At 43.5% G+C, this 26008-nt stretch overlaps 1 protein-coding gene across 1 annotated transcript in view; it reads right to left on the reverse strand.

Moving 5' to 3' along the window:
• LOC309549345 (alkaline phosphatase, tissue-nonspecific isozyme-like) overlaps window positions 1-26008 on the reverse strand; it is a gene marked incomplete at its 5' end in the record, with an annotated part of 80021 nt that overhangs the window by 15915 nt on the left and 38098 nt on the right. The window contains 3 exons of the mRNA XM_082249545.1: window positions 1869-2053; window positions 3398-3536; window positions 6694-6763. Coding sequence (XP_082105671.1) covers window positions 1869-2053; window positions 3398-3536; window positions 6694-6763 — 394 coding nt within the window. The remainder of the gene's footprint in view (window positions 1-1868; window positions 2054-3397; window positions 3537-6693; window positions 6764-26008) is intronic.

A 26008-nucleotide genomic window follows, 5' to 3' on the forward strand; every position in this document is an offset into this window, starting at 1 on the left:
TTGTTACCAGTCAGTCTGCTTGTTACAGTCACCAGCAGCCAGTCTGCCACCAGTTTGCCTTCTACAGTCTACCAACCAGTCTGCTTAGCAGTGTGCCTGCTACAGTCCCCTTGTAGCCAATGCAGCTACAGTAATCTACCAGTAAAATGTCACAGTTACTACCAGCTACAGTCTTTACTGGTCAGTCCATCAAAATGCCAGTCTGTCTGCTACAGTTACTACCAGTCAGTCTGCCACAGTCCGCTTGCTACAGTCCTTATCAGTCAGTTCGCTAAAGTCACTACCAGTCAGTATACATTCTGCAACCAGTCTGCCTACTACAGTCACTGCCAGTCAGTCAGTTTGCTACAGTCACTACCAGACAGTTCTGCTACAGTCCACTATTAGCCAATCAAGCTATGGTTAGCTACTAGTAGTCCTGCTACAGCTTGCTACCAGTCAGTCCTGTTAAATTCGGTCACCTATCCACCTCCGCATCTGTGAGTATCTATTGGGTGACCTAGGATATGTATATAATTGTGCTATTGAGCGAACAATTGTTTATGGAATAAATATTGAGGCTGCATAAATGAAAAAGTAGTGTGATAATATATCTCCACTGTTATTGCAGTCGAAAGAGGGAGAGGCTGGAATCATGCGATAATCTTCCTGAAAAAAAAAAAAAAGTAAAGACTCTACAGAGGCTAGATTGGTTTGTGAAGAGGTTTATTAAATAGTTACTACTCTGCTGGGAGAAGACAATGATTATTGCTAGTGGCTATAGCAGCCGCTAGCGATAATCGCAATTGATCCAGCAGGCTGGTTGTACCTAAGTTGATCGATAGATCAACTTGATACATTCAGCCTGCCCACACACAGTTCAAATCTCAGCCGGTTCCTTTCTTTTTTTGTACAGAGGTATACGTTCATAGCCTAAACTACATTTGCTCTCTCCAACAGGAGTCTGCCATTGCCTTAATGCATTTTGTTTAATACCCAGGGTCCAGCAGAGCTAAATTAGTGAGTGTGACTTGACTGCATTTTTTTTAATACCCACGGTTCAGCAGAGCTAAATTAGTGAGTGTGACTTGACTGCATTCTTTTTAATAGCCACGGACCTGCAGAGCTAAATTGGTGACCTGACCACAGGTACCAATCCCAAGAAAGAGAACTCAGGATTTTCTTCAGCCCCTTTTGTTTATGTTCATCAATATCACATAATATAATAAGATAAAAATACACCAACGGCAAAATCAATCATATCTGATAAATAACATTGTAAACAGAAAACATAAAATTGCCACAAAGGAAATTCTGCAGAATTACAAATTGCACTAAGATGCAAGTTCTGCTTTCCTATTAAAAAAGAATAGCGCGCAAATGCAAAAGAAATTACTACCAAATCTGAAGAGAGTCCATAAATAAAAATGGGGGTTTGGTCCCACCATATGGCCATATCGTGCTCAAGCCCACTACTGCTTTCCACCTTCTGCTCTTAAACTGCCACATTATAATAAACTAAAAAACTCTTTGGGAGTAAAAAAATACTTACCTTGCACCCCCAGGCTTCCAGAGGGCTTGTCTAAGCAGGGTAATACCAGTGGATCTTTTTGGGGGATCCTGAAAAAGTTGGGGATCCCAAATCCGGTGAGAAAATGCTTCTGTACAGTGCTGACATGGGTCCTGAACTTTCTCAAGATCCCTCTGTGTGATCCAGTCCTGTCAGTGACCAGGGAGTAAGGTGGGTATTTTTCATCACTCTTCTTTCAAAGTTTTTTCTTTTTTAAATACAGTAATGCAGTGTTTTGTCAACAGGGGTTGGTGGCAGACACATATGCAGACCTTTCATTTTAGTGCATTTAGTGCACCACTTTAATAAAGTGCCTTACCAAAAATACTGTTACCACGATCTGTGTACCCTCCAAAGGTGAAGACATGAGAATGGTCAGCAGTCACAACAGTCAGTGTATCAGATACTGAAGTCAGCTGCCCAGCTGTGCGAATGGCTTTGTCAAACTCAACAGCTTCAGTCAAGGAATTCCTAGCATTGCCATCATGATGGCCATGGTCAATTCTGCCACGTACAACAAATACAAGAACATTAAGCTGTAGCAAAGATTCTATCATGCGAGACCATCATTTAGTATTTTGCACACAAGAACCAATTCAAGAATAACTTTTAACAAGTGATGACCATATAAAAATTCCTAATGTCATCTATTACAAAAAAAAAAAAGACCATACACTTTGAACCAGGTGATATGATTTATAAATATATAAAAATGGTCTTTCACTTTCATATGACCTTGTTTTATGGGTTTGGTACTGCCCTATGACAGCTTTTGCTGAGTATATTTTAGATGATTATTTTTTTAAATATTTTATTATTTCATACTATGGTTTTCTTTGAAAAAAGTCAATAATGACAGCAGAAGTGTGCCATACATTAGCAAAAAAACATCTGCAAGAATCCCCATAAAGAGAAGTTAATTTGTAGCTGATAAAATAGAAATAAAATAAAGTGTCACAAAGAATGTTGTTATAGTCTTGATATCTTATGTTTAAAGAGATTCTGTCACAATATAAATCACCTGTCTTAGATTTATCCTTATAGCACTTTGAAGACAAAGTTAAAAGATGTTGCTGAAAGCCAGCAGCGTTATCGATAGCCATAGTAGCTAATGCAGCTGCAATGGGCCCGGAGGAGAAGGGCCCACTAGGGAGGCTTGTTGAGGCAACAAACACAGAAAATGAGTGTGCCTCTAAAGATAACACAGTTCCAGTACTGTATTTATAATTCATCATCTTCTGAAGTCTTCATTCCAGAACAGCTGACTGTAAAACTTTGGGATCATGATGTGGCTAATCATAGATCTCCCCTTCTTTATGTGCATGTACAATCCTTTATTGATAAGCAGTATCTTTTTATTTTTGGTTTTACTATTTTCCCTTTGAAGGTCGTTTTCAACAATCAATAAGTGTTTATAAATAAATGAGTAGGATTAAAGTTTTTCCTGTTTTGGTGCCCAGCTTGATACTTTAGGCTTGTTATAGTTTTGATTTAAATATATTAATACAACACTGTGACTCTCTGGGATTTCAAGTATTCTCTTTAGGGGTAGTCATTATGCAGAATGTGTTCTGCTGATCAAACAAAATACAATTTTGGCTCTGGAACTGCGTGTCAATGAATTACACTGAATGGGAATTAAATGTTCTCAAGGCTAAATTTTAATTGCAAAAAAAAAAAAAAAACAACATAAATAGTACCAAATGTTCATGTAACAATCAACATCTTCTCAACAACATCCTTTGAACCCTGGCATATGCCTATTTCTTGTCAGGACTAGCACATTCTCTTAAGTCGGAGTGTATAAATAAAACCCTTGTGCTACAATATGTGCCATCCTATTTATACTTATCTTCTACAAAAAGGAAAAATCCATTGGGATTCTTGCTCAGGATCTTAATGGCCTTCTCAGTCATCTCTGCTAAGGATGGATCCGTGGAAGGATTACGACTTAGTTCATATTTCATGTCTTTTGGTTCAAACAGCCCTAAAATATGGCAAAACATGTTTGAATGTGTTCATGATTCCATATAACTGAAAGAAACTATGAAAACTTTCATGGTATTACAGAAACCTTCCCCAAGTAAAATATGCAGGCTGCTACTGAGAAACATCTTTCTGAAAATGGTAATTAACTGGCTGCCCTACTATCAGTGTTGGGGTAGTTACTCAAAAAATGTAACTAGTTACTAGTTACTTCTGTAAATTGTAACGAGATTACTTTACTAGTTACTGCATTTGAAAAGTAACTTCACTACTTATTACTTTACTATCCTCTTTCTTAATTGACTGTGTAGAAGAAGATACATGACACTCTTTCTGCATAGAGTTTATTGTATAAACACAGGCTTTGGGAAACATGAGAACAAAACCTGAAAAAAACAGAATAAAACATAAAGTGCAACAAAAAAGTCATAAACTTCATCCCTCTCTATTCTTCGAAATAACGATTGTATCGCACGGCTTGGGTAACGCATGAAAGCGCGTTCCTATAGCCTAGTAAAGTAGTGTAGTTACCTCCTATAGCCTAGTAAAGTAGTGTAGTTACCAATATTAGTATTGTAACTAGTTATATTACTTAGTTACCAAAAAAAGTATTGTAGTTACTGTAATCAGTTACTTTGTAACTAGTTACCCCCAACACTGCCTACTATTACTGTGAATTTAATACTTTCTCAGTGAGTCTTATAGAACAAATATTGCTGAGTATTTATGAAGTAGAAGAGAGGAGATGAATCACTAATACTTTCTGCTATGTGGTTAAATTGCAGCCTCATGGAATCCTGGGAGATCAATCACTACTAAAATCTCTTAAGTAGGGATAACCTTGCGTTTCTTCAGAACTGGGTTCAGATTCAAACCCAGAAGTCAGCTGTCAGTCCTGGTCAAACAAGTTGTATACAGGGGACTCCATCCCCTTCCTCCCCCGCAGCTGACATTACAAAGGGGTGGCAATACTCATGACCACATGGCCATATTAGGTAAATTATTTTATATTTTTATGTATTTTTACATATGGTGCCATTTACCTGCATGACCTATAGATATGTGTGTCAATGCTCAGAACCTGCGGTAGGATTTTTTTTTTAATTAGAGAGCACCACATGCACTTCTATATGTACATTGTAATTTCTTCAGAACTAATTAAAGGAACATTAGATGACATTTGACTTGCTTGTGAGTAAAGTAAACTCTTGTACTCACTGGAATTCATAAACATTGTAGTAAACACTCTTTAGAATTCTGTCGGGCCTCCGCGCCACAATTGTTGGTGCTTTGGGACAGATTCATGTACCTGTCAGATGGGTACAGGTACATGAATCTGTCGCACTGAGGATGGCACTAAGGTCAGTCCTTATCATGTCCATATCATACGCCCCATCTCTAATGCAACTCCTTAAACACTGAGCTCCCTGCCTGGTCACTACACCTGTCACATTTGACAGGCTGAGGAGATTTGTTGTGGGATGGGGCCTGATGGGGAACTCTGAGAGACTAGTTCCCCATCATATCAGACACCCTTCCAGAATTAGGCGCAGGACATTTTAAATAGATCATACCACTGTTGTGGAAATTTTATTAATATTTGTGTGGACATTTTTCAGGATGTGTTTTAGTTAAATTGCTATCATTATGTCTCCCAGTGTCAGTTTATAGGTATTCGCTATGTACGGCGAATATGGCTTTAACTAGCATTGAGGAAAGGCCTGTAGTTGTGGAAACCTTCCATTAAATGGAGACTGCACACCACTCGCCTGATCTCCCAAACGGCGGGCACTCTGAGCGACTAGGGAAGGCCGGTCCGGATCTATGGCAGTGCAATGCGAAGTCCGCCGCACCAATGTATATCAGTCAGTCAGGGCCCTCGGAATTCACGGGTGGAGATATGTTTGTGATGTGGGATTATTGGCGTTTTGATAAGTATCTGCCCTTTAGCTGGAATAATAGCTGGTAGCTTTCTATTATGCTTGATCCGCATGATCAAAATATTGCTGATATATCCTTTGCAGATACTGTATAGTCTCATTTACTGGAACAGTAGCATAATCACTATCAAATATGGTTTTTATGAACTATATTATATAGAACTCACTCTAACAGGTTATGATGGGAGTGCATGCATATGTATTGGTACGGCCGTGTTCATGAGAATACATGCTAGTTCCATTGTATGGTGTTTGGCGGTCATTACACATGGATCCCATTGTTAGCAATAGCGAATGGTTGCTCTTGCACCCAATGGCTGGAAACTCATGCACACAGCTCAGCTTGTCCATTAACATACACTGACACTCCTTTTTTTTAATTGAATCTTTGAATGTGTAGATGTCTGTGATTGGTTGTGTTGTATAGTCGCCACCTCCCATTGTAAACCATTGTTTTCTGACTATAAATAAACAAGAGCCCTGTGTTGGAGCAGGACTGATTCTGTTTACATTGACCATGACACAGCTTTTTTCCTGCTTCTATCTTTGTCACCGAGCGCTCTAGGATTTCTTTATACAAAAGAGCTGTACATTGTACTTTCAGTACAAGGGATTAATGGCGGTTGGCGCGTATTAATATCTGGCAGTGTGCTTTCAGTGCAGCAAAGTTCTCCTTTCACTGAGCAAGTTTCTATGCGCCAAACCCCATTAATTTCCACCACACCACCAGCATAGTGCCACAAATGCTTTATGGAGAAGTATGCTGCAGCTGTCCCACATTGACTCCAAGACTGAGAACTGAGCGATCATGACAGCTAATCATTTAGTGGTCTTTTTGGAGCAGAAAGCAGTGACTGTCAGTCACTGCTCTCCACTCTGCTCCTCCAGCGCTCACTGGAGCATCAGCCTGGAAAAGGGGGCGAGCACAGCCGGCTTCAGCTTTCAGTGGTGCGCTAAACACCAGAGACAGCTGTCAGTCAGGCAGCTGGGTGTATCTCGACAACATGGTCAGGATCCTTCCAGAGCCTGGAGCAGCTCCATGATGTCAGCTGATTGTGGGCAATAGCCCACTATAATCGGACTATGGGTCACAGGAGCAAAAAGTAAGTGCACTCCTGTGACCCAAAAGAGAAGTATAACCAAAAAAAAAAACCTTTGGCCATTCTTCTCTTTTAATGAATTCCCAACCATTTGATTTTCACTTATCAGATACTCTACCCATTAGGTAATCTGTTGTGGTTTCATCCACAGCATCAAAGGCTTGTTTATTCCACACATACTTTGACCCCTGTTAAGAAGAAAATAAAAATTACATATTAGTTGTCAGAGATGTTCATTATATGCTTTATAATGCCAAAAGGGAATCATTTTTCTTCTATGACATAAATAAACCAGTGTTTTGGGGTCCATTGCTAAGTGAACAAAAATAGATTTTTTATTTTTCGGTTAAGAGAAACCTGAAAGTTTTGTGGGGTTATGAGGATGACTGGTAAATGCAGCTCACCTCATCTCTCTTCATGTGTACTCTGCTCCTTACAGGCTAATGTACAAATTATTCCCTCAAAAAACAGAAAGGAATTCTGAGTAAAGCTATAATTTTCATGGCAACCCTACAAGCACCAGTGTTTTCAAATGTATTTTATGTTAGAGTTATTATTTTGTTTTTAATCAGTAAGGTTTTACTTTTTGATGATTTAATTGTAAAATGGAACACTCTGGTTAAAAAAAAAAAAAAAAATTACAAAAAAATATAATTACAGGTTATTTTTGCAAAAGTTTTGTTGTCTAGCTACAGATTATTCGTTAAGATTCCCTGCCTTGTGCTAGATGACAGATAATGGCTATGATGATAATCTACAAAAGTTATCCGTACCACCAGTTTGAATAATCTGCTTTGATGATGATCCCCATCAGACTCTGTTTTTCCTATTGGAGAGAAGTCCAGTGAGAGTCACCGTCTGCTTGGATAAATAATGTTTTATTGAACGGAGACATGAGGAGGTATAATTGGCTTTTGTAAATTACTGATGCAGATGAGAAATAGACGTTTCCCCAATGACAACACAGTGTCAGTATCACAGTGTTTGTGCGAAGAAAGTACGGTGGCACAAAAGAGCCATAACCTGCCACAGCAACTTATGAGTGTGGGCAGTGGACATACACTGTATTGTCAAAAGTATGGAGATACCTGCCTTTAAACGCACATGAACTTTAATGGCATCCCAGTCTTAGTTCTTAGGGTTTAATATTGAGTTGGCCCACCCTTTGCGGCTATAACAGCTTCAACTCTTCTGGGAAGGCTGTCCACAAGGTTTAGGAGTGTGTCTATGGGAATGTTTGACCATTCTTCCAGAAGCGCATTAGTTGATGTTAGACGAGACGGCCTGGCTCGCGGTTTCCTCTCTAATTCATCCCAAACGTGTTCTATCGGGTTGAAGCCAGGACTCTGTGCAAACCAGTCACGTTCCTCCACCCCAAACTTGCTCATCCATGTCTTTATGGACCTTGCTTCATGCACTGGTCCAAATCATTTGGTGGAGGGGGGATTATGGTATGGGGTTGTTTTTTATGGGTTGGGCTTGGCCCCTTAGTTCCAGTGAAGGGAACTCTTAAAGATTCAGCATACCAAGACATTTTGGACAATTTCATGCTACATTGTAGTTGAGGTTGAATAAAGACATCAGTCCATCCAGTTCAACCTGTGCAGGTGTGTGTATGTGTCAGCGGCCTGATCACTTCCCATAACCCTGAATGTTGTGATCTGTGAGATGCACATCCATGAGTCTTTTAAAAGTAGCCATACTCCCCGCAGCTACCACCAATTGTCGAAGAGAGTTCCACATTCTCAACCGCCCTTACAGTGAAGAACCCCTTATGCAGCTTAAGGTTAAACCGCCTCTCCTCTAATCTCATTGTGTGGCCACGTGTCTTTTTGCACTTCTTGAGACTAAATTGTTTTTTACCTATGCTGGGATCGCCATTGAGGTATTTGTAAATCGCTATACCGTCCCCTCTCAGGCGTCTTCTCTCCAAGGAGAATAAATTAAGCGATTGTAATCGCTCCTCATAATTAACCACTTTAGCCCCGGAGGATTTGGCTGCTTAATGACCAGGCCACTTTTTTCAACTTGGCACTGCGCGATTTTAACTGACAATTGCGCGGTCATGCAATGCTGTACCCAAACAAAATTTACGTCCCACACACAGAGCTTTCTTTTGGTCGTATTTGGTCACCTCTGCGCTTTTTATTTTTTGTGATATTAATAAAAAAAGAGCAAAAATGTTGCGAAAAATTGACATTTTCTACATTGACAGTTATAAAAAAAACAATATATTCAATTTTTGTCATATATTTAGGCCAAAATGTATTTAGCTACATGTCTTTGACAAAAAAATTCTCAATGAGCGTATTTTTAACCACTTTAAGACCGAAAGATTTTACCCCCTTCCTGACCAGGCCATATTTTGTGATTCAGGAATGAGTTACTTTAACGGATAATTGCGTGGCCATGCGATGCTGTATCCAAATTACATTTACATCCTTTTTTTCCCCACAAATAGAGCTTTCTTTTGGTGGTATTTGATCACCTGTGCGATTTTAGATTTTTGAAAAAAACTGCGTCAATTTTGAAAAAAAAAACAATATTTTTCACATTTTGATATATAACATTCCCCCCCAAAAAAATTTACAAATCAAATTTTTTTTACATTTTAGGCCAATTTGTTTTCTGCTACATATTTTTGGTAAAAGAAAATCACAATAAGCATATTTTGATTGGTTTGTGCAAAAGTTACTATTGCAAAGATTTGTCTTTTTTTTTTTTTTTTACTAGTAATGGCAGCGATCTTCGATTTTTTGCGGGAATGTGACATTGCTGCGGACAGATCGGACCCCTAACTGACATTTTTTACACTTTTGGGGGGACCGGTGACATTACTACAGTAATCAGTGCTAAAAATATGCACTGTTACTGTAATAATGACACTGGCAGGGAAGGGGTTAACACTGTTGGTGATCAAGGGGTTTAATGTGTGCCTCATGCTTACTGACGTGTGTGGGGGGAGGGGGTTGTGTGACACAGACACAGATCGCAGGTTCAGCTATGCTGAATCTTGTGATCTGTCCCTGTCTGTCACAGAGAAGATCTGCCCGCTTTGTTTACACAAGCGGGCGGATTTTCTCACTGTTTCCCTGACGATCGGGGAAGAGAGACGGTGATCGCCGTCTCTCCTCCTCTGGCCCAACTCCCGCTGTGTCTAAACACAGCGGGAGAGAGCCTCCGCCGGCACTCGCGCGCCGCTGACACAGGGAGGAGTCCAGCAACGTAGGTCTACGTCGCTAGACCCAGGGCTGCCACCTTGCTGCAGTAGCAGCAACATGAGTGGTCCTTATGGGGTTAAGGTCCTCCAATCCCCTAATTAGTTTAGTTGCCCATCTTTCCAGTTCCAGCACATCCTTTCTGAGGACTGGTGACCAGAACTGGACAGAATACTCCAGGTGTGGGTGGACCAGGGTTTTATAAAGTGGTAGGATTATAGCTTTATCTCTGGAATACATCCCCTTCCTTATGCATGCTAATATTCTGCCGGCTTTGACAGCTGCCGCTTGACATTGCATGCTATTACTTAGTCTATCTTCCACTAAGACTCCCAGATCTTTCTGTATTCTTGATTCCCCCAGAGGTTTCCCCCCCAAAGCGTATTTTTCGTTCATGTTTTTAGTCCCCAAGTGCAATACCTTACATTTCTCCACATTAAACCTCATTTGCCATGTAGTTGCCCACTCTGTTATTTTGTTCAGGTCATTCAATAAGATTTCTATATCTTGATGAGAAGTTATTGCCCTGCCTATTTTTGTGTCATCCGCAAAAATTGAGATTGAGCTAATGATCCCATCCTCGATGCTATTAACTACTTTAACCCCGCCCACCGTACATTTACTCCGGCACTCTGCCACTGCTGGGCAAAACGACGTAGCCCTACGTCACTCGCTCAGGAGACTGTAGGGGGCGAGCGCACGCCGCCGGCAGCGCGATCCCCCCCCCCCTCGTTCCCTGGGGAGCCGTCCACTCGCGATCTCCTGCAGCAGAGAGAGAAAAACAGATGGCTGATGTAAACACAGCCGTCTGTCATTCTCCCTGAAGTGATCACAGAGGCTATGCGATCCTGCTATATAGGATCGCATGTCTCTGTGGTTACTTCACTAGCCACGCCCCCTGACAGTTAGAATCACGCCCCTAGGGACACATTTAACCCCTTGATCACCAGTAAAGTTAAGCTATTCCCTGCCAGTGTCATTTTTACAGTAACAGTGCATATTTATAGCACTGATTACTGTAGTAATGTCACTGGTACCCCCAAAAGTCTCAAAAATGTCAGTTAGGGGTTCAAACTGTCCACTGCAATGTCGCAGTCCCGCAAAAAAAAATAGCAGATCGTCGCCATTACTAGTTAAAAAAAAACCAAAAAAAATGACATAAATCTTTCCCGTAGTTAGTAAACGCAATAACTTTTGCGCAAACCAATGAAAATACGCTTTTTGCAATTTTTTTACCAAAAATATGTAGCAGAAAACAAATTGGCCTAAAATGTTAAGAAATTTTGATTTTTACTTTTTTTGTGAGAATTTCATATAAAAAAAAATGTGAAAAATATTGTTATTTTTTTTTCAAAATTGTCGCTTTTTTTGTTTATAGCGCAAAAAATAAAAATCACACAGGTGATCAAATACCATCAAAAGAAAGCTCTGTTTGTGGGAAAAAAAGGACGTCAATGTCATTTGGTTACAGCGCTGCACGACCGCGCAATTGTCCGTTAAATTCACACAGTCCCGAATCGCAAAATAGGGCCTGGTCATTGAGCAGCCAAATCCTCCGGGGCTAAAGTGGTTAATGAAAAGAAATGAACAAAATTGGTCCCTGGACTGAGCCTTGTGGGACCCCACGGTCCAACTCCAGACCAGTCTGAGTACGTGTTATTTATCACCACCATTTGGACACTCCCCTGTAACCAGTTTTCTATCCAAGAACAAACCTTGTGGTCGATGCCTGCAGACCTTAGTTTGTAGATTAAGTGTTTGTGGGGAACTGTATCAAATGCCTTAGCAGAATCCAGATACACCACATACACAGGTCTCCCCCTATCTAGCTCACAGCTCACCTCCTCATAAAATGTTAACAGATCGGTTTGACAAGAACGTCCTTTTGTTAACTCATGCTGATTACTACTGTTGATACTGTTGTCCTTAGCAAATTCTTGGATATAGTTCCTTATCATCCCTTCCAGTAATTTATATACTGTTGATGTCAGGCTGACCAGCCTATAGTTTCCTGGGATATGCCTCCGCCCTTTTTTGAATATTGGTATCACATCGGCTTTCCTCCAGTCACCTGGTTCAGCTGCTGTAAAAACACTATCTGCAAAGATCAGGAACAACAATCTAGTTATAACCCTACTGAGTTCTTTGGGTACTCTCGGGTTCGTGCCATCTGGTCTTGGTGATTTATTTGTGTTAATGTTATCAAGCCTTTCCTTGATTTCACCCTCTGTTAGCCATAGCAGCAAGTCCTGTGATGTGCTGCTAACCATACAGTCAAGGTCAGTATACCCCTCCTTTTCCTGTGTAAAAAACTGAGGAGAAGAAAGCATTTAGTACAGATGCCTTCTATGTGTCCTCTGTAACCATGCTCCCATCATCGTTAATTATGTGTGCAACGTGCTCTGACCTCGCTTTTTTGCTATTATATTTAAAGAATTTCTTAGGGTTCTTTTTACTTTCCTCTGCTATGTGTCTCTCGAAGTCAATTTTAGCCTTCTTGATTTTGTTTTTACGTTTTGTATTAGATTCCTTGTATTGGTGGAAAGCCGATAAAGTCCCCTCCGATTTTCTTTTTCTTAAAGGCCTTTTTTTTTCTCTAATAAGCTTTTTTACATTACGGTTTAGCCACCCTGGTTTGACCTTGGCTCTTCTAAATTAATTTCCCTTTGGAATGCACTGTGAGATATTAGCATGTTCCTAAAGCATTCCAATTTTTCCTCTGTGTTCAGTGTTCCTAGGGTTTGGTCCCAATTTATTTTCTCTATTATTGAGCACAGTTCAGGAAAGTTTGCCCTTCTGAAGTTTAGGGTTCTTATGTTCCCCTCTTGCCTTGCTATCTTATGATTTACGCTAAATGTGATCATCCTGTGAGCGCTAGAACCCAAGTTGTCCCGGTTTCCTACATCTGTGATTGATGTTGGTCGTTCGTAGTGAATAGATCTAGCAATGGATCCTTTCTAGTAGGAGAGTCCACCAACTGAGACATGTAGTAGTCCTGTAAGACATTCATGAAATGACGGGCCTTTAATGAGTGTGTAGTCCCCTCTTCCCAGTCAATGTCAAGATAATCGAAGTCACCCAATATGATGACTTTCCCCAGCTTTGCCGCGTTTCCCAACTGCGATAGAAATTCCAGCTCTACCTCCTCCCTTTGGTTGGGCGTCCTATAACATACCTCCACTATTTCTTTCCCCCTTATTACTTCTCCTATGCTGAATTTTATCCTATGAAAATAGAAGAAAAATGGGTTGTTCTGGTAGTAGATCCTGCCATTTCAGCCCTCAAACACCTTATAGTTTCTATTAACGATGTTTCATCTTAAAAGGTGTTTTGAAGCCATTTTAAAGGCTTCCTTTGCCCTTGCAGCTGACATGTCTATTTGCCAGACTATTGCTTATGTACACCAAAAAGAAACCTTAATTGCTAACTGGACAAGACAGATAAAATAGAGAACATGAACCTGTCCTTGATGACCCCATTCTCTTGGAACATTTTCAGCGGATGTCATCAGCCTTATTGTTTTGCGTTGACACTCCAGAGCAACCATTCTCAAACAGGGTTCTGAGGAAACCAGGTTTCCTTAAGAGGTTGCTAGGGGTTCCTTACGCTGTGCCTGATTGACTTTCCATTTATTGGTACCAGCATAGTTATAGGGCCCACACCATGATACCAATGATATTTTTAGCTATACGTAAGGGTGGTATTCTGACCATCACTGTAAGAGTTTTTTTTTCTTCCTACTGACTACCAATGTAAGGCATTTTTCCCATTGCCACGAGATGAAACTGGTTTCAGTAAGGGTTCACAGAGACCTGAAAATTATTTTAGGGGTTCCTATGGAGTAAAAGGGTTGAGAAAGACTGCTTTAGGGAATGTATTTATCAAGTCTCTAGGAATGTCTCTTATCTCTGTGCAAATGCACAGGAATTTGTGGTTAAAAGCTTGGTCTGCTGAACCTGCTTGTAAAGGGCACCCTTTACGCAGGTCTTTTGACAATGAATGCATATTTGGGGAATCCCTTGATAAATAATAAAATCTGTCCCTGGGGGAAAGATGCTCCTACACCAAAAGAAAAAGCCTAAGTCTTCTACACGTACAGCTATTACCTCTACCTAGCAAAAAGGGACCAAACAAAGGCTTAGTGCTATCTTTCGTCACAAGCTTTGTACTCCTACATTTACTAAGCTTGCCTAGAAGCCCTTCTCACAATGAAGGAGTGTCCCCACTCCTCGAACTAGGGGGATGTCTGATGACATTTATATCAGCCTTGATCCGAGATGTCCCGATCTCTGAGTCAAATCTGTCATTTCAAAAGAGTACAAAATTAAATGTTTCTCTCTGTCCCCTCCTTGGTTCCTATATATACTGGCAACCTTGTGGCAACTTCTGCCAAAAGGAGTGGTTGTACCTGTTCCTTCAGTGGAAAGGTTTCATGGTTTATTCAAAATGATTCACACACACCCCAGACTAAATTTTCCTCACACTGGATTTAAATGTCTAAATCAATTACTTCAGGTACCAAAATATCACATGGAATCAGCAATATCGGTCATTTCTTTTCTCAGACATAGGGAACCTTACAACATACAAAATGCCTTTCTACATAGCTCCACATACCCCTCACACCAACGCTGTCTGCGAGTTGTTGTGGGGGATCAGCATTTCCAATTTATAGCACTACCATGCAGAAGCAAAACTGTTTGCCCTTCTTCTTCATACCCAGTACATTCATGTCATATGGTACATGTAGGGTTGAGGAGTACTTTGGCAGAAAGAGTCTGTTCACATACAAAAAATGAATAAAGTTCACTTTTCAGGAAAATATTCAAAAAAACCCCCATGTGATTCTACATGTAAAGAATAGTACATACCATAGCTCCTCCTGTTGGAAATGAAGGTCCTCCCATTCCAGATGTAGCTGTTTTGGGTTCTCTCCACAAAACGAGCAGACCCCTCATACCTCTCTATCCTGCTGTTTGCAGGACGGGCTGAATTTCACTATACCCCACCCCCTAGCGTCTGTCCTTGGCTTTTCAAACTGCACGCCTGGGCAGCGAGTCCTCTTGTGGTTTCAGCAAGCCTTAGTGGTGGCCTTTCTGGGCCGTGCAAACTCCATGCATGAGTAGTGAACAGTTTCCCCCTCTATCTAAGTTTGCTGCCCATGCATGGCGTTTGACTGGCCCACAGTACCTGCTACTAAGGTCAGCTGCATCCGGTAGAAGATGCACTGTGCAGGAGTGTAGTTTGAACAGTCTGGAACAGGTGCAATATAGTGAAATGCAGCCTGAAGTGGATGGTAGGAGGCCTAATATAGTAAGATTCAGCCCATTCTGCAAATGGCAGGACAGAGAGGTATAGGGGTCAGTGCTTTTTCTGGAGAGGACTCAAAAGCTGCATCTGGAATGGGAGGATCTTTACTATTTCCAAGAGGAGGAGCTATGAATTGTACTAATCATTAGATGAAGAATTGAATAAGAGGGGATTTAAAAATCTTCTTACATGTTAAGTTCCTTCAAACTTTTTTTTTTTACTAAATTTTATTTATTTATAATTTTCCACATACATTTCTTATACATTCATGGTTTCATGTATTATTCACATTATAACAGAGGTTAAGGTTTATAACTTCAGTAACTTTCCCACTATGGGGAGGGTACAAAAGAAAGGGTAAACAAAACAGTATAAATGAAAAGTAATCACATCTTACGTATTCCCCCAGTTTACTGGTCTGTTTGTATACCTTTAACTATCTGACCTCTCTTTTAATACTTTGAGAGACCATGAAGAACCAACAAGACTAAACACTTAAAAACTTCAAACTTCTTGGCTGGTTAATAAACTTCCTAAAGTCTACCCTCCAGTTTTCACACTGTCTGGATTATCTGGGTCTAATACTGTTCACAGCCCCAGCCAGAATTTTCCTTCCTGTAAAAAATATTGTTTGGTTAAGGTCTCGTACAAATAGATCTAAAAGGCATCCTTGGGTTTGCTTCTGCATAATGGTTCTGGGCCTAATGCTAGCCTCCTTTGAAGTAATTTATTTTGCCCAGTTTAATTCCAGGCCACTCCAACTCATCCTTATGTCTTTGAAAACACATCAGTTCTGGTGGGCAGCTTGCAACTCCTTAATGGTTCAGGGGACCTACTCTTCAGAGGAGTTGAGACTCCAGATCAAAATTCTGAAGCTGAGACCCATCATATTTACTTTACAATATTGGATCTCTTCTGCAAGGTCACTCAGACAAGGTGCAGTTGAACAATACTACAGTAGTTACCTACATAAACCACAGGGGGGCACCAGAAGTCAAGCAGCCCTAAGAGAAACAAACGTATTAGTCTTCCGGGTGGAAATTCTCATTCTTGGAGTGGGAAATTGGCAGGCAGACTTTCTAAGCAACAAATGCCTAGACCCGCAGAAGTGGTCTCTGCACCCCAAAATCCACCAGGATCTCTGTCAAAGGTGGAGAAAACCAGATGTAGACATTCTGTCCTGCAGGTTAAGCAACAAGTTATACTGATTTGCAGCCAGAATCCCGGAACCTATAGACTTTGCCATAGATGCCCTGGGTATTCGTTGAACTCCATTCAAGCTGATATACAGTATGCCTTTTTTCTGATAAAAGTTCACAGTGACTGCCACACAAGATAGAAGAAAAAGGGTTGCTATCAGTGGCGGCTGGTGCTCAAAATTTTTTTTTGGGGGGGGGGGCGCAAACAGAAAAATGTAATAGGCATTGCTTTGCAGCAAAAAATTGCACGACTTTGAGGTCACAAAAGTGTGAAAGGGGCCTTCAGTAATCAAAGTATAGTGTGCCCCCTTCAATGCAGAGTGACCACAGCATGCCCCCTTCAATGCAGAGTGCCCATAGCGTGCCCCCTTTCAATGCAGAGTGACCACAGCGTGCCCCCTTCAATGTAGAGTGCTCACAGCATGCCCCCTTCAATGTAGTGTGACCACAGCGTGCCCCCTTCAATGTAGAGTGACCACAGCATGCCCCCTTCAATGTAGAGTGACCACAGCGTGCCCCCTTAAATACAGAGGGCCCACAGCGAGCCCCCTTTCAATGCAGAGTGCCCACAGCATGCCCCCTTCAATGTATAGTGCCCACAGCATGCCCCCTTCAATGTAGAGTGACCACAGCATGCCCCCTTCAATGTAGAGCGACACAGCGTGCCCCCTTCAATGTAGAGTGACCACAGAGTGCCCCCTTAAATGCAGAGGGCCCACAGCGAGCCCCCTTTTAATGCAGAGTGCCCACAGCGTGCCCCCTTCAATGTATAGTGCCCACAGTGTGCCCCCTTCAATGTAGAGTGACCACAGCATGCCCCCATCAATGTAGAGTGACCACAGCTTGCCCCCATCAATGTAGAGTGACCACAGAGTGCCCCCTTCAATGCAGAGTGCCCACAGCGTGCCCCCTTTCAATGCAGAGTGACCCCAGCGTGCCCCCTTCAATGTAGAGTGACCACAGCGTGCCCCCTTCAATGCAGAGTGCCCACAGCATGCACCCTTTCAATGCAGAGTGACCACAGCGTGCCCCCTTCAATGTAGAGTGACAACAGCCTGCCCCTTCAATGTAGAGTGACCACAGCGTGCCCCCTTCAATGTAGAGTGCCCACAGCGTGCCCCCTTCAATGCAGAGTGACCACAGCATGCACCCTTCAATGTAGCATGACCACAGCGTGCCCCCTTTCAATGCAGAGTGACCACATCGTGCCCCCTTCAATGTAGAGTGATCACAGCGTGTCCCCTTCAATGTAGAGTGACCACAGCGTGCCCCCTTCAATGTAGAGTGACCACAGCGTGCAGAGAGACCAGTGCACTTACCTGATGCAGCGGCGGCTTCTCCTCAGTCCTCCGTGTCTCCCGAGTCCTCCTCCTCCCCGGCCAATGGCAAAGGTTCACCTTTCGGCCAATCAGGACACGGGTCTCGGACCCGCTTCCTGATTGGCCTGGAGGAGGATCCGTGTGACAATAGGGAATATTCATTCGCTATTGTCACACAATGGGTGGGCTCAGGGAGCACTGCTCTGCGCCCCGGGTCCACCCTTTTCTGAAGCCTATTAGAGCCTCTGGCTTTAATCACGTGCTTCAGAAGAAAAAAAAAACCCCATTGAACTTCATGTGCCCAGCGCCCCGCATGTAGATTAGGGGTCCGGACGCATGGATAGGGGGGGGGGGGGGGGCGGCGCCCCTAACGCACCGGCCGCCACTCCCTATGATCCTCATTTCACCAAATTTGCACAGAAGGAAATGGTACACATACTCCTAGTAGATGGTCCTTGGCCTATTTAAAACTGAACAGACTTGCTGGAGCAAGGTCTTTAATTTACACCCTGCTTCTCAGTCGCTGGCTTTAATGGCATGGCTGTTTAAACCCAAATCCTGAAGTATAGGGGTATTTCTGATTTTGTTATCTCCACCTTACTCAAACCGAAAAAATCTACCTCTCACAAAATCTACGTTCACATATAGAAGGCTTATTTTGCCTGATGCAAGTACAGGAAGCTAAGCCACAAAGTAGCAGGAAGCAGAGTCGCAATACTCTGTTGTTTGTATTTTGGCCTTTCTGCAGTCTAGTCCTGATCAGTGACTGGCACACACTACTCTTAACCACTTCTGGACCGGAAGATTTGCCCCCTTAATGACCAGGCCATTTTTTGTGATTCGGCACTGCGTTAATTTAACAGACAATTGCTCACTCTTGCGACACTGTACCCAAATAAAATTGATGTCCTTTTTTCCCCACAAATATAGCTTTCTTTTGGTCATATTTAATCACCTGTGCGATTTTTATTTTTCGCTCTATAAACACTAAAAGAGCGACAATTCTAAAAAAATATATATATATTTTTTTTCACTTTCTGCTATAAAACATTCCCCCCAAAAAAATTTTAAAATCAAATTTTTTCATAATTTTAGGCTAATTTGTATTCTGCTACATATTTTTGGTAAAAAAAAAAATCCCAATAATTGTATTTTGATAGGTTTGCGCAAAAGGTATTGCGTCTACAAATAAGGGGAAAGATTTATGTCATTTTTATTTATTTAATTTGTTTTACTAGTAATGGCGGCGATCAGCGAGTTTTAGCCAGACTGCAACATTGCGGCTGACAGATCGGACCCCTAACTGACAAATATGCACTGTTACTGTAATAATGACACTGGCAGGGAAAGGGTTAACCCAGGGGCGATCAAAGGGTTAAATGTGAGCCTAGGGGGTGTTTAACTGTGGGGGGGATGGGCTTGTGAAATCAACACAGAAACCTGTGTTCCTAAATAGGAGGAACACAGGAGCTCTGTATTAATTCCTGAGAGAACAACGGTCTGCTGTGTTTACAACAGCAGACCGCTGTTCTCTCTTCATTGGGAGCGATCGCTGGTGCCCGGCGGCAATGGCGGCCACTGGCCCCGTGAATCGGCTTCCCTGCTGCCGAGTGGGCGCACACAAACCACCTCTGGTGGCGCGTGCGTGCCCCCACAATCGTTCCCGTGAGCCATTGTACAGGTACGGCAATATGCAGGAACCTGCCGCCGTATATAGGCGGCAGCTGGTCGGTAAGTGTTTAAGGCTAGGTTCACACATGTCCAGTGCGAATTTCCCCTCAGTTTTCACTGCAAACTTACTAAGCAGCTGTTCAGTGGTTCAGCTGCGATTTTAGATGCTGTTCAGATGCAAATTTTTGGAACTGGCGACCACCAGTGTCTTTAACATTGGCTGGTTGTTGAGGAGCGGGCCAGTAAGCCGACCATCGGGTCCTTAACAACAGATGTCTCCTTTGCATGGGGACCCTAAAAAATCCATACCAGACCCTCTTCTGTGCATGCCGCCTTGCAAGATAGGAAAGGGGGGGACGAACGAGCGCTCCCCCAACCATACCAGGCCTTATACCCTCAACATAGGGGGGTTCTTTGGGGCAGGGGGGTCTGACCCCCCACCTCAAGGCACCCTGTCCCTATGTTGATGGGGACAAGGGCCTCTTTGCTCAGGGTTGTGGGGAAGAGTCCCTTGTCCCCATCAACATAAGGACAAGGTGCTTTGGAGTGGCGTGGGAGGCAGAGCCCCCCTGCCCCAAAGTACCTCCCATGTTGAGGGCATGTGGCCTGGTATGGTTCAGGAGGGGGCGCTCGGTCGAGCCTCCCCTCCCCTCCCCCTTTCCTGGACTGCCAGGCTGCATGTTTGGACAAGGGTCTGGTACGGATTTTGAGGGGGGACCCCACACCATTTTTTTTAACAAATTTTGGTGTGGGAGTAGAAGGCAATAGCCTGAAATGTGAATCTGAACCGCACCGCAGTGCTCAAAAAAGGCACAAGACTCTCTTTAAATTTGCAGTAAATTCACACTGCTGCTGCCCCGCACATATTTGAACCGGCTCCATAGAAAGCAGGTTTAATTCACATGTCATGTGAATTGGATCCAGTTCAAAACCCATCCAATTCACATTTATATGAACGGAGTCTAAGAGACAGGTTTTTCCCTTGTTTGATAAGTGAATGTAAACCCGCGCTAATTAAGTATAGTGATATAGTGATAAATAAGTGAAAATTATATAAAATAAAATTACAAATAGATAAATGGATGATTGCAGCTGCTGTTCAAGTAAAAACTCGGAAATATTAATGAAACAAGAGGGCACGCTTGCAAAAATAATAATGATAAATATCTTCAATAACCAAATATACAGTAATGTTCATCAAATATGTGCAAATATCTAGTGTATAAAGTGCAAAACATGACCATAAATATGAATAAAATATGCTATTATTTAATAAATGTCCAATTAACTCCAATAAAAAATGAAAGTTCAAATTTCTTGTGCACAGAGGTGCAATATGTGACCAAAAAATTAAAAAAAAAATATATAACATAAAGGTTACATAGTTAGTGAGGTTGAAAAAAGACATCAGTCCATCCAGTTCAACCTATGATGTGTGTGTGTGTTTGCTTTAACCGTACATTGTATACCCCTGTATGTTGTGGTCTTTAAGGTGTCCATCTAATAGTTTTTTGAAACTATCAATGCTCCCTGCTGATACGACTGCTTGTGGAAGAGAATTCCACATCCTTACCGTTCTTACAGTGAAGAACCCCTTACGCACTTTAAGGTGAAACCGCCTTTCCTCAAGTTTTAGTGAGTGACCACGTGTCTTATTGTATCTCCTATCTCTGAATAGTTTGTTCCTTATGCTCGGGTCACCAGTACAGTATTTGTACATTGATATCATATCCCCCCTCAATCGTCTTTTCTCCAGAGAGAAAAGGTTCAGTGCTTGTAGTCTTTCCTCATAGCTGATGTCCTCCATTCCCCCCCTAATTATTTTTGTTGCCCTTCTCTGGACTTTCTCCAATTCCAGCACATCCTTCCTGAGGACCGGTGCCCAGAACTGGACAGCATACTCCAGATGTGGCCGGACCAGAGTCTTGTAGAGTGGGAGAATAATCTCTTTATTTCTGGAGTGAATCCCCTTTTTTATACATCCCAGTATTCTGTTGGCTTTGCTTGCGGCGGCTTGGCATTGCATGCCACTGCCAAGCTTGTTGTCTACCAGTACCCCCAAGTCCTTTTCCATCCTAGACTCACCCAGAGGTTCCCCCCCTAGTGAGTAGCTTGCTTTCTGGTTTCTGGCCCCCAAGTGCATTACTTTACATTTATCCACATTAAACCTCATCTGCCATGTAGTTGCCCACCCTGTTATTTTGTTCAGGTCTGCTTGCAAGGTTTCCACATCCTGCATAGAAGATATTGGCATGCCTAGTTTAGTATCATCTGCAAATACTGAGATTGTACTAGATATCCCCTCCTCTAGATCATTTATGAACAAATTAAACAGGATTGGTCCCAGGACAGAACCCTGGGGGACCCCACTTTCCACACCCGCCCAATCCGAGTACTCCCCATTAATCACCACCCTCTGTTCTCTCCCCTGGAGCCTGTTCTCTATCCAGGTACTCACCTTATGATCCATACCTACCTTCCTTAGTTTGTACAGTAATCGTTTGTGGGGAACCATGTCAAAGGCCTTTGCAAAGTCCAGATACACCACATCCACAGGCTTACCTTTATCTAGGTGGCTGCTCACTTCATCGTAGAAGGTTAATAGATTGGTTTGGCAGGAACGATTTTTCATAAATCCATGCTGATTACTACTTATAATACCGTTTTCATTACTAAAGTCTTGTATGTGGTCCCTTAACATCCCCTCCAAAATTTTGCAGACTACAGATGTTAGGCTGACCGGCCTATAGTTACCCGGGATATATCTCGGCCCCTTCTTAAATATTGGTACCACGTTGGCTTTTTTCCAATCAGCTGGCACCATACCCGTCTGTAAACTATCCTTAAAGATCAAGAATAATGGTCTGGCAATCACCTGGCTGAGCTCATTAAGAACCCTCGGGTGCAAGCCATCCGGTCCCGGGGATTTATTTATGTTAAGTTTCTCTAGTTTAGCTCTAAGTCTATCCTCTGTTAGCCATGGCGGCACTTCCTGAGGTGTATTATTTAGTTCGGCCTTACAAGCTGGGTTTGTGTAGCCCCCCGATTCTTTTGTGAAGACTGAAGAGAAGAAATTATTTAACACTTCCGCCTTTTCTTTGTCCTCAGTGGCCATATTTCCTTTGTCATCTTTTATGGGGCCAATGTGTTCTGGCCTCGCTTTCCTACTGTTTATATACTTAAAGAACTTCTTGGGGTTCTTTTTACTCTCCTCCGCTATATGTCTCTCGTGTTCTATTTTAGCCGCCCTGATTTCGTCTTTACATTTCTTATTACACTCTTTGTAATGCTTAAATGCTGCCAATGACCCCTCAGTCTTGTATTTTTTGAAGGCCTTTTCTTTAGCACTAATATACATTTTTATGTTGGAGTTTAGCCATCCAGGGTTTATTTTTGCTCTTTTAAATTTATTTCCCTTTGGAATGCACTGGCCAATCCCCCTGTTTAGTGTGCTCTTGAAGCGCTCCCATTTTTCCTCCGTGTTCTTTGTTCCCAGGGTTCTATCCCAATTGATATTTTCTAGCAGCAAGCGCAGTTTAGGGAAATTGGCTCTTTTGAAATTCAGTGTTCTTATATTACCCCTCTGCTTCCTATTACTGTAATTAATACTGAAACTTATTGACCTATGGTCACTGTTTCCTAAGTTGTCCCGTATTTCTATATCCGTGATCAGGTCTGTATTGTTGGTAATCAGTAGGTCAAGTACCGCATTGTTTCTTGTCGGTGCATTCACCATCTGACCCATAAAATTGTCCTGCAAAACATTTAGGAACTGCCTAGCCTTGGCTGAGTGCGCGGTTCCTTCTGCCCAGTCTATATCTGGATAATTAAAGTCCCCCATTATAATGATGTTTCCCATCCTTGCTGCCAATCCTATCTGTAAAAGGAGGTCCGCCTCACCCTCCTCCCTCTGGTTGGGGGGCCTATAGCATACGCCCAATATTACCTTCCCCGCCGTGCCTTCCCTTTGAAGCTCTACCCATAGGGATTCTGCCTCGTCCTTAGCTCCATTATTAATATCATCCCTCATATTTACCTGTACACTGTTCTTAATATACAGACATACCCCTCCCCCTTTTTTACCCTCTCTATCTCTGCGATAAAGGGAATACCCCTGAATGGTCGCCATCCAATCATGAGAGCTGTCAAACCAAGTCTCAGTTATCCCCACAAAATCTAAGTCCTCCTCAAACATCAGCAGCTCCAGCTCTCCCATCTTGTTGGCCAGGCTTCTGGCATTGGCATACAACCCTCTTAATTTTGATCGGTTACATTTATCTTCATTTGATGTTTTTAGGCTGCTCTCTTGATTTTTCCCCATACCCACCCTGGGTTTAGGAGCTCCGAACACCCTACCGCTAATGCCCCCATATCTGCCCTCTGAAACTTGCTTTCCACTGGCTAACTCTACATCTGTACCCTCCCCCCCATTCCCTAGTTTAAAAGCCCCTCTAACTTTTTGGCCATCCTTGCACCCAGTACGGCTGCACCCACCCCATTTAGGTGCAATCCGTCCCTACCAAAGAGCCGGTGACCGACTGAGAAGTCAGCCCAGTTCTTGTCATGGTCTTACCTTCTTGCTGTTCTCCTTCGTTTGACATGTGCTTGCGGCCATCTTGGTTTCTGGGTTTCTTGTAGCCTCCCACCCTGCGGCTCCTCCTTCCCACTGGGAGGAGCTGGATGCCTAGCTCATATATATAGGTGGTCTGTGGCTTCAGTTCCCTGCTTGGTCCTCCTGTGTTCACATGCTTCTAGACTGCTGCTGCTGCTGGTTCCTGATCCTGGTTTCGTCTGACTACCCTGCTGGTTCCTGATCCTGGCTTCATCTGACTACCCTGCTGGTTCCTGATCCTGGCTTCGTCTGACTACCCTGCTGGTTCCTGATCCCGGCTTCGTCTGACTACCCTCCTGGTTCCTGACCTCTGGCTTCGCAAGGACTCTGCTTCGGTTTCACCATCCGTTTGGACTTTTGCTTTACAGCTTGATTTTCAATAAAGCCTTCTTATTTTCACTTATCTGTTGTTGTACGTTTGGTTCATGGTTCCGTGACATTAGGACCACAGGCCATGAATTCTGACGGTACAGGGCCATCCTCGCTACCCACGCTGGTTGCCAGACTTGATCAGCAGGATCACCTGTTGGGTCAGTTCGCCGTGGCGTTGCAAACCCTGCTTGAACGCACGGTACCACAGGCCATGAATTCTGACGGTACAGGGCCATCCTCACTACCCACGCTGGTTGCCAGACTTGATCAGCAGGATCACCTGTTGGGTCAGTTCGCCGTGGCGTTGCAAACCCTGCTTGAACGCACGGTTCATTTCGCTCCTGTTGCCGATGGGTCGGTTGTCGCTCCTGGGCCCGCTCCTACTGCCGCTCCGGTTGTTGCGCCAGAGTCTACCCCGACACCTGTTGTTGCGCCTGCGGTGTTTCGGGGTATGTCCGGTTCTGCCCCCCTTCCACAGCGCTTTGGGGGAGAGCCAACTCAGTGCCGAGGTTTCCTTAACCAGGTGGGCATTTATTTCGAGTTGCTGCCACATGCCTTTCCTACTGAGAGATCAAAGGTGGGCTTCTTAATCTCTCTGCTCTCGGACAAGGCCTTGGCCTGGGCCAGCCCTTTATGGGAGAACAACAATCCGGTGGTTGCCGAGTTTTCCGGTTTTGTTGCTTCTCTTCGGAAGGTATTCGATGTGCCGGCTCGTGCTGCCTCTGCTGCGAAGCTCCTTATGTCCATCAGTCAGGGTTCACGATCCGTAGCTGAATACGCCATTGAGTTTCGTACCCTGGCAGCAGAGGTGGGCTGGAATAATGAGGCTCTGGTCGCTGCTTTCTCTCATGGTCTCTCGGATGCCTTGAAGGATGAGGTTGCAGCTAAGGACCTACCAGTGGAGCTTGAGTCTCTTATTTCTTTCCTGATTTTGATTGACACCAGACTCAGGGAGAGACCTTCCTTTAAGGAGAGTCTGCGGAGGCCTCCTAACAGATTGGCGCCTACCTTTGCTGTCCCACCCGTGCCTCCCTCTCCTCCCACGCCTCCTGGGGATGACTTGTCTGGGGGTGAACCCATGCAGCTGGGGTTTGCTCGCCTGTCCGAGGGGGAGAGGGTACTCCGGAGACGCGAGGGCCGATGCATGTACTGTGGTCTCGGTGGGCATTTTCGGTTGGCATGTCCGAACCGTCCGGGAAACGCTCGCACCTGAGATCCTGTCGGGGGCAGATCTTGGGTGGAGTCTCCTCGTCCCCGGTTTCCCGTGTTGACAAACCACTGATCACTGTTGTCCTCTCCTGGGTCGGGGGCTCGGTGACGACCCAGGCGTTGGTGGACTCTGGTGCTGGTGGTTTGTTCATTGATAGTGTGTTCGCTGCCGCCAATTCCATTCCTCTGCAGGCTCGAGGTTCTCCTCTGGCTCTTGAGGCGATAGACGGCAGACCCCTTCTGCCGCCACACGTGACTCATGAGACCCTTCCAGTGGGGTTAGCCATTGGTGCCGTCCACAGAGAGTCGGTCTGCTTCCAAGTTATTTCGTCTCCACACTACTCGGTGGTCTTGGGGTACCCCTGGCTCCAGAAGCATAATCCGATTTTCGATTGGAGATCGGCCGAGATCCTCTCGTGGTCACCGCAGTGTGGGGCTAGTTGCATCCATGGGCCTGTCAAGTTGCTGTGTACTTCCTCGGACTCTCTGTTGCCTCCTGAATACGAGGAGTACCGGGATGTAT

The sequence above is a fragment of the Pelophylax lessonae genome (assembly GCF_965119305.1).
Source record: "Pelophylax lessonae genome assembly, chromosome: 3".
NCBI lineage: Eukaryota > Metazoa > Chordata > Amphibia > Anura > Ranidae > Pelophylax > Pelophylax lessonae.